Source organism: Propithecus coquereli, unplaced genomic scaffold (assembly GCF_000956105.1).
Source record: "Propithecus coquereli isolate 6110/MARCELLA unplaced genomic scaffold, Pcoq_1.0 Scaffold633, whole genome shotgun sequence".
Classification (NCBI taxonomy): domain Eukaryota; kingdom Metazoa; phylum Chordata; class Mammalia; order Primates; family Indriidae; genus Propithecus; species Propithecus coquereli.
The window spans coordinates 185,103-194,961 of record NW_012152319.1 but is presented as its reverse complement, the minus strand read 5'-3'; the positions used below and the strand labels follow the sequence as shown (position 1 = coordinate 194,961).

The 9,859-nt window shown below is 37.2% G+C and overlaps 1 protein-coding gene across 1 annotated transcript in view; it reads left to right on the top strand.

Moving 5' to 3' along the window:
• The window catches only part of ATXN10 (ataxin 10), a 163,883-nt gene that overhangs the window by 59,799 nt on the left and 94,225 nt on the right, over nucleotides 1-9,859 (top strand). Inside the window, exons 9-10 of the mRNA XM_012659791.1 lie at nucleotides 2,637-2,745; nucleotides 4,200-4,369. Of these exons, the coding sequence (XP_012515245.1) occupies nucleotides 2,637-2,745; nucleotides 4,200-4,369 (279 nt within the window). The remainder of the gene's footprint in view (nucleotides 1-2,636; nucleotides 2,746-4,199; nucleotides 4,370-9,859) is intronic.

The window sequence follows — 9,859 nt, the reverse complement described above, 5'->3', positions numbered from 1 at the left end:
ATTTTTAGTTATCCAGCTAATTTCTTTCTATTTTTAGTAGAGACGGGGTCTCGCTCTTTCTCAGGCTGGTCTCAAACTCCTGACCTTGAACGATCCACCCGCCTTGGCCTCCCAGAGTGCTAGGATTACAGGCGTGAGCCACCCTGGCTGGCTGAACGATTTTTAATGATTAAAATTGGAGATGTGTTAGGTGGGTATAAATTAATTTTCTTTTGGGTTTATTTCAGTTAATATAATAGAATTTAGAAGTTGGAAGGAAACTTCCAGATCATCTTTTTCAGCCCTCTGATTTTATTTCTGTCTTTTTATTGTGAAAAATTTCAAACACAGACTAAGAGAAGAAAGCATACTGAAACTCCATATGCTGTCGCCTAGCGTCAGCAGTTACTAGCTCATTACTGTTCTCATTTCATCTACAGCTCCACTAGTTCTCGTGCCAGTTGCCGTGGCCTGAAACAAAGCTGAAATGTGTTTCATCAGTTACTTTAAAAGATAAGGAGTCTTCGGACACAAGTACAATTCATTGAGCACATCTAAAAAATCAACAATAAAATTTTAATATCAACTGAATAGTATTCAGATTTTCCCTCTTCTCTAATGATTTTTTTTCAAGTTTATTTTGTTGAATCAGGATACAAATCAGGGCCACACCTTGCAGTTAGCTGATATGTCTTCACTCTCCGTTAATACACAGGTTTCCTTTTCTCTTCCTCTTCCTCTTTTTTCCCTATTTTGGTAGTTAATTGTTGAAGAAACTGTGTTTTTCCTGTAGAGCTTTCTACTGTCCAGATTTTGATGAGTATGTCTCCATGGTGGCATTTAACATATTCTTCTTTCCCTTGCATTTCTTCTGAATGATAATTAGTTCTAGAGGCATATTCCGATTTGAGTTAGTTTTTTTTTGTTTTGTTTTTTGAGGGTTTTTTTGGGCGTGTGTACGTGTGTGTGTGTGGTAGTGTCTCATTGTTGGTGATACGTGCTTTTCATCGAGGCACATGGTACTTGGTTATCTCTTGGTGATGTTAGCAGTCGCTAATGCTCACCTAGACCCATTAATTCTTTAGGATTTGCAAAATGGTGGTCTTTAACTCTGTCATTCATTCTTCATTTATTAGCAGGACTCTTTTTAAGAGACACTTTCCCTAATCTAAACTATTAGGTTATAGAAGGTACATTTGGATTGAGAAAGGCGGGGTAAATGCTTGGTTTTTCCTCCCCTTCATTACCAGTCTTCAAAGTAACGAGTTGATTTTGTGGCATCATCCAGAGATGACCAGTGAGTTGTTTCGTTTTGTTTAATTATCATTATGAAGTTGTAGCTTTAAAACCATTTGACTTGTTTTCACTCTATTATGGTTGTAATTCTTCCTAATGTTCTAATGTGCCATCACTGGCAGCAGGAGCCTCCTCAAGTTGTTTCTGATGCCTTCTAACATGCCCCTGGTAGTCTTTAATAGCTTCCTTGCTATCTGGTATGACAGAATGTGCAGGGTTACCCTGGATAATACATTCTCTGCCCAGACCTAGAGTCAGTCAGCCATTTCTTCAATGAGAAATGGTATCTAGAGATAACAATCTGGGCGATCTACCCCTTTCACAAACAAGCATGCTGAAGCTCTGTAAAATTAATGGATTTGCTTAAGACTCTTTCAAACATGGTACTAATTTCAGACTTCTAATCTAGATATTTTTGCCCCTAACGCTTCAGCAAGTGAAGGCTGTGATATAAAATTCAAGATACAAGGCATTATATATTGTTTCTTGCTATTTTGACATTTCAGAATGCTATCTTAATATATTATCCTTAAATTCCCTAATGAGAGCACAATAAATACACATTTAAAATTACCATAAGGAAGTAATTTATCTTTCTTTTGAAAAATCTTATGTTTATGAACTAAATTTATAGTTTTTACCACATTTTGCCAAATAATGGGTACTTTAAAAATGGTTCAAAATCTATATAAAAAATTGCGTTTTAAAATTTTATATAGATTACCTAATGCCACACAGTTGGTGCTTGGTAGTTTTTTGGTCATGCAGTCTATTTGGTAATAAATTACTTAGTAGTAGCTAGTGAACTCACATTTTCAAGTTAACATTATCTTAACTGTCTACCAAGATATTTATATAGGTTTATATTTACCCAGAAATAATACAAGTTCTTAAAGCCAGAGTTCTTTGAACCACAGCATTTTACAGGATGTCTGTGGACAAGAAATTAATGTATTTCATAGGATATTTGGATCTTTAAAGTGGAACTTACATGCTGGGAATGCTTTAAAAAGAAAGTATTTGCATAAATGTTATGTATGTAGCTAGTAATTTTGAACATTTATTCCACTGTTGGAAGTTATTTTTGCTTGAATAAGAACTTTTCTGACTCTTTGCTCCAAGCAGATACATAATGACACATAATCTTACATTCTTGATGGCAGAGATCTGCTGTTAGTGAAAGTGATTATTCGTGTAAATATTTAATACTTCTCTTTTGTTCTTCATAGTTTTGTTTCTCTCTTTAGACACAGTGTAAGCACTGACTCTTTATATTTATTGAAATATTTTATTCTCTTATTTATAACAGTTAAATCATTTAACTTCAAATGTGCTTAAAAACTGTTTTGTTTTCTTTTTAGGAGGTACTGGCTACAATTAGGCTTCTTGACGTGCTGTGTGAAATGACGGCTAATACTGAGCTGCTTGGCTATCTACAGGTGTTTCCTGGCTTGCTGGAAAGAGTGATTGGTGAGTGAAATATCACATATAGTATTTTTAGTTAAGAAATCTTTGGCTTGTTATACTGTAATATAAATCCAAACACAATTCCTTAATTTTCAGTGTGCGATGTATTTTTGAGAGTTTTTTGAGTATTTTTTCTTGAGGGGAATCGTGGTGGTGTGGTTCAGGCTTTGGGACCAGACGAACTTGAGTCCATGTCATAGTTCTGCCACCTCCCTTCTGTTTAATTCAGCAATCCTTCTCGGTGAGAGGAGGATGATCATGCCTGCTTTGCAGGGTGCACGTGGTAGATGTCTCGTCAGTAGTGGTTGTGAGATGGTGGTGATGATTTTATATTACTGTAGCTTTATAAAATGTGTCAGTAACTTTTTCCCGGTTACATTTATTGAGCACGTAGAATAGTGCCTTACACATATTATGTATTCAATTCTTGTAAGAAAACTGTTTTAAACAAGAAGCCATTGTTTAAAGTATTACCAACCTTGCAAAAAGCTGTTAGCAAAATGATTCGAGTAGAACCTGTTCCTTGTGGATAGCCATGCTTAGTTGCTGTTCACTATTTATTACTTTTTTCTTTAAAAAGATTATACTTTGGAGACCCATATATTGAGGAAGATGACTTTGTATCTAGATGTATATGTGAACTAGTAGTGAGCTATAGAAGAAGATATTTGGAATTTCTTATCAGTGTTTTATTTTGAATACAGTGCTTTTAGTGATAATTAACAAAAAAACGCTTTGTGGAAAGAGCATGAGTTTGGCCAGATGTGGGTTGCCATCCAACTCTGCCCAATTACCAACTTCTCTGAGCCTGATTTCTTCCTTATAAAATTAGGAAAGTGATATCTTCCTGTAATACATTTGTTGAGAGAGTTAAATGAAATGATGTGGAAACACTGAAATATAGTTCCTGGAAGATCTTCTGTTTTCATAGACTGCCTTGAGATATTCATAGAATTTAACAATGGTAAGTTATTTCTTGTGAATGTAGCTAAAACAGATCTGTGGAGAACACACACTGCCTTCTGATTATCTGCCCAGTGAGGAAAATAAAAGCACTCTTCTTGGTTTGTGTCATACGAGTCATTTGTAGGTAGGTATTGTATTTTAGACTTGGGTGACTGTAGTTATCAGACGAATTCTTTCATAAAGAAATTGAGATTGGAATCCTTTTTGTAAGAAAGACACTAGAAAATTTTTACCTAAATTTTCTTTGAGGATAAATAGAAATTCCAAGTCACGGTCATTTTTATGGCTTATCTCCCCAAAACTGGAGTCCAAAACATTTAAAGCAAAGGCAGAAGAATCTTCTAATCATTATTTAAAGAAAGCTTTTGGTACGTTCTACCTTTATTTTGTTTTAATCTATTAAAATAAATTAGATTTATTTATAGAAAACTAGTACAAAATACTAAAAAGTATTTTTCTGTAGAAAATGAAATTTACTCTTTTCATTATAGACGTTTTACGATTGATTCATGTAGCTGGACAAGATACCACAAACATCTTCAGTACCTCTGGTTGCATGCGAGCAGAAGGGGACGTCTCAAATATGGCCGAGGGGTTTAAGTCTCATCTCATTCGCCTGCTTGGAAATCTGTGTTACAAGAATAAAGATAACCAAGACAAGGTAAGTTTATTTCTTAGTATGTATCATATATACATGGCTGCATTTAGAATACAGTATTTAGAATTTAGAATACATTTATTTTTTTGAAGCAAAAGCTTGAGGTGCTTAGAAATAGCCTGAGGAAGATATATATATATTATATATGTAATATATTTAAAAATATACATATGAAATATGTTATATGTTTATTTTATATATTATATATATTTTTCCCCACAAATAAAAGTAATGTTATCTTTGTTTGTGTAAGAGTTTATTTTTGTAGTTTTGTGTTGTCTTTGTCTTTAGTTGTGTTTGAGCCAGTCTGCTTTCTTGTAAATTGTCAATGTACTAAGCCTGTGCATTTAAACATACTCCTATATCATGTAGAGAGCAGTCAATAAAAACATGTATTTAGAGAGCCAAGAAAATTTTCTAGCACATAGTAGTTTAATAAATACGTTATATTGACCATTATCTTAAGAAGAAACAAACAAAAGGCCTTAACTTATATCTGTATCCTGCATTTATGGATGATAGGATCATAAGCCTTTTCTTACAGGTGTTTTGAAATGGACATGCAATTTAAGTATTAAGTCTTTGAAAAGTTGGTAGGCTGCTTTTAGAAACTTCTTTGTGCTGAACGGCTTAGAGGTCATTATATTGAGAATGTGAGAGTGGTATAAAAAGATGGCGGGAGAACTGGACCACATGTCTCACACTGAAGTAGCCTTCCTGTGTCTTCCTGGAGTTTTACTTTGTGTGGTATTCATTTTGTTTCATTAAATATTAAGTGTATAATATCTGTGGCAGATTATATTTTCCTAAGATGACAACAAAAATAACTGTCATTTTACCTGTATTTCTGCAGTATGACTTTGGCACTCCCCCATCAAGTGTTGGTATCTATTTCTCCATCCCTTGAATTTGGGCAGGCCCTGTGGCTGTTTTGAACAATAAAATTTGGCAGCAATGATCCTGTACCATTTCTGGCATAGCCTTTAATTGGTCTGGTGGATTCTATTTCTAGCTTTTTAGAAGTCATTCACCATGTACCAAGCACAGATTCCCTGAGATCACCTTGCTCTGAGTTGCTGAGTCCACATGGAGAAGCTCTGGATGATGAGATACAGTGAGGAGAGAGAAAGAGACTAGTCAAGGAGCACGAAGGCACCAACCGTGCACAGGAAACTATCTTAGTGGAACCAACCTCAAGTTTCTTACTTGCCCAGCTGATGCCACATAGATCAGGGGCACCCTGCCCAGCAAAACCCTTTCTGCATTCATGACCCATAGCATTGTGAGAAAAAGTGAAAAATTGAAAAAAAAATAAGTTGTATATGTCCTGCCTCTGTTAATAGCCTAGTAAGCTACTATTGGGCTGGTGCTCCTGCACGTAACAGTTCTAAACTCTGAACAAAAGACAGTTATGTGAAGACACTCAAATTTGACACAAATAGGCAGATTCTGCAGACAAATTGACACCTGGGAGAAAGGAATGGCTTAGTGTGTGCCATGAGGGCAGCAAAAACCCTGATAGAAAATCTGAAGTCTTTCTAGTTTGATGAATCAAAGAACAGTTTAGGGGCAACTGCAGCCATTGGAAGGTGACCGGGAGAATCCCAGAAAGGAGAAAACAAGCCCCAGATTCTGTGTAGCAACTACCTAAATCCCACTAACGCCTGAGTCACTCATGTATGGGCCAGGCTCCAAGCAGTTAAGCTAAGGACGAAACAATTGTACTGAGATTTGAGCTGCCACCCTAGAGTTTGTAGTTCGAGTCCAACTAAGATAATTGCCTATGCCAAAATATTAATATCAACAATCTTTAGAGGAATATAATAGAATCCAGAGTTTCTACAGTCATACCATTCACAATGTCCAGGATACAGTCCAAAATTACTTGACATACAGGAAAATGTGACCTGTTCTAAAGAGAAAAGATAATCGGTGGAGACTGACTTTGAGATGACACAGATGTTAGGTTTAGCAGACAAGGATATTAAAGTAACAAATGTAGCTATACTCAAGGATGTATAGGAAAATATGCTTTATAAATGAAAAGATAGGATATCTCAGCAGAGAAATAGCAACTATTAAAAAGAACTAAATGGAAATTCTAGAACTGAAAAATACGGTATCTAAAGTTAAAAAAATTACCGAATGTACTTGACAGATCAAGAAAGATGACAGGAAAGAGCCAGTGTGTTGAAGGTGTATCAGTAGAAATCATCTAGTCCGAAAAACAGAGGGGGAAGAAGATTAAAAATAAAATGGACATTATAAGATGCTAAATTTTGGGATAATTTGTTATGTAGCAATTGATAACTGGAATAATTCCTGTGAGACAGGGCAAAGAACCAAATGCCAGATAACTTGCACTTTTATTATATTTGTGCATCATTTTAGCACTCCTCCTCGTCTTCAAACAGATATGAATGTAAGCCTACCAATCCCCACTTGAAAAATTACTGGACTGATTTTTGTAAAAGAAAGTTGACAGAGAATAAAACACTTTACCTTTTTAATGACCAAGACTGCCTTCTTGAGCACAAAAGAGGTGGTTTTTCTTGTGTTTAACTATTCTTTTGTTGCTAATTTGGATTGGCCTCTTATGGGAACAAAATGTAGTAACCCTTAAAAGGCTTGTGAAATACCTCACTGAAGTCAGGATCAGATTGCACCGTAAGTAAATACGGAGCGTGCCCAAGTGCTGCTGTGTGGAGGTCACTGGGGCGCACAGGAAGTCAGGGGTATGCTCTGTCGCTTGGGCAGTTGCTAATAGCACTGCTGATTTCTGAACAAACACTCTAGAGGGTATGAAGGAGTTCATTCTTTGAGTATCAACTCAAATGCCTCTGTTTCTCCCAGTTTCTTACCTGTGTCAACAAAAGGCCTGAACCTGAAAGCATTACCTCAGGGATTTTTTTTCTCCTACCAGAGACTCTGACACAACACCAAAGTCTTATTCTAGATTTGCTAGAACCTTCTTTCTTCTTGCAGCCAAATCCTTTGCCTTGCTCATTATTGCCTCAAAGGATGGAGTTCACTATCAGATGACTTTGATTATAGTTTTGGGGAAATGGATGCTTATGTAGCACGTCTTTATCATTGGACCATTAATCCTCATTGTGTTGTCTGGACGGGTTGTTCCACTTCCACCCAGACGGGGCCTACCAGGAAATTTGGCTTTGTCTCTGCTCCAGGACTGAAGATGTGAATTGGGAATTTTGTATCATCTAGTTTAATTTGGGTTCATCCTTCACCCAGAAGGAAAACGGGACTTAGGATTTATTTGTTTAGTGTCTGCTATGTCCCAGCATTGTACTTAGTGACTTACATGTATTATCAACTTTAATCGTTCCATCAGCCTTGCAAAGCAGGTTCTGCTAACCACATTTTACGGAGAGGCCATCCGGTTAGTGCGTTGCAGAGCCCAGAGTGGAATTTGGATTTGTCTGACTGTGAGTTCCAGGCCTGTGCTCACTCCCCTATACCATGGTGCCTCTCGTTTGAGAGCTTTCCAAGAGTTTGAAGGAAAAGGTTTAAAGTAGGCTTCCTGAAGGATTTCAGGCCTTAGATTCTGGAGGCTGGTGAATGGGTTTCCTAGGCTGGCTAGGCCCTGCGGACTCTCCTGGTTCAAGTGCGGTGCTCTGGGGACTTCTCATCTCTGTCCTCAAATTCATCCAGTGTGAATGTTTCCAGCCTTGGGGATCGTTTGATGGATCAGAGAGGTGAGGCATTGCCTCCTGAGATGCTTTCATTCTAGGAGTACCTGGTGACCATCCTTTCGTCTTTGAACCCAAATCTCCAAATTATTCATGACACAGATCTTCCTATTTTTGTGTGCTACCTGATTCCTCTAAAGTTTGACCAGAGCCTTTTAAGCCCAGCTGGGTCTCTGTGCTGTGACTTCATTCATCGCGTTATGTGTGGAGCCGCTGGTGGCACCGCTTGCACTCATGTGGCCCTTTTCCCTTTCGTAGAGTGCATTTCATCCGCATTAGTTCCTTGGAGCCTTTTTGACACCTCTGTGAAAAAGGCTGAAAAGATATTATTATCATCATCATTTTCTAAATGAAGAAACCAAGGCCCAGAGAGACTAAGTGTGATTTAATTCAGCTGAATGAAAACTTAAGACAGTCACTTTAGGAGGGGGGATGACGCATGTACCCAGGTAGCTCTAATGAAAGTCCGTGTGATGAGGCCTGTCAGAGAAGAACAGGTGAGTGACGGGGTCCTCTGGGCTGGCTGTGCCAGGAGCGCAGTATTGATAGGACGGGCGATCATCTGCCTTTGAGATTTGGTGTCTTTGGGCAAGATTTAAGAGAGTCAGGGTTCCTGGCCTGAGAGTGAAAATCAGCTCAGAAGTGTATGTTACCCAGTCTTCACATGAGGGTTGAACTCTTAAGTCTGTACACGTGATGGGTTGTAGTGTTTCCTGAATTGTAAAGGCATCACTAGACTTCCTTTCCCGAGTCATGGTAGAGAGGTGTTCTTAAATCCGTACTGACTTCTATTCTTACCTTGTTTTTGTGCTCAACTTGCATAGTATTTCCACGCTACAGCTGTAGTGATTAGTTTACTTCTAAACCTTCGCGGACCTAAATGTAGATTCTGTTTTGGTTTCTATTGTAGGAAGCACGGGGATCTTAATGCTGTCAACATGACGAAAGCATCTTTGGCTGCCTCTTTGTTAGGATAAGGACTGTGTGGTTTACTTTTTTCTTCCCCATTCTTCTTTTCTTCACTATTGTTGTAACCTCTTTAAGTGAGTCTTTATTAGAAAAAAAACGAAATATGTTTTTTATTCCATAAAGCTAAATGCCTTTTTCAAACCGGACAGGCATGTGATCTAGTTTATCCACCTTCTTTTCCCCCCAGAGAAATTGTATTGATCGAGATGGGCCATGGCCTATTTGGTCATTCAGTCCGTTCTTCCAAAGGTTTATGGAAATGCCATTCAGTTTGTTCTTTCTCCATCTCCTCCCTGAGGTAAAAGATCCCGGCAGGCAGACGTACTTGATGACCCCATGTGTTCAAATACATGTGCAGATAAAGCTTTCATTACAAGCATAACTTCATTTTAAAAATCAGTCTTTATTGTATGGAAAAGTTCAACATGGAAAGACAATAAACTTCATTTGGCCCCTCCAATTCTCAGTTCTCAGTTATGAAGGTAGGTTTCATTTAATACATAAACATTTTTGTAAAATTTTTTATTTAGTTTGTTTTGCTCATTGTGTTATTCCAGTATCTAAATTGTACCAGGCACATAGTAGGCATTTAATAAATTTTTCTTGAATGAGAAGTTCTTTTTAAAATATTTGTTGAATGTCTACTACATGTCAAACACAGTTTTAGATTCTGAAGTTGTAAAGCAAGGAAGACACAGTCTTATTCAAGGAGTCTAAATTCTACTATGAAATTTCCTGACTATATTTGCAAAGAAAGACTAGTAAAAATAAAATAAGTTTTCAAAGGAAAATTAATGTTTCTCTAAATTCTAGA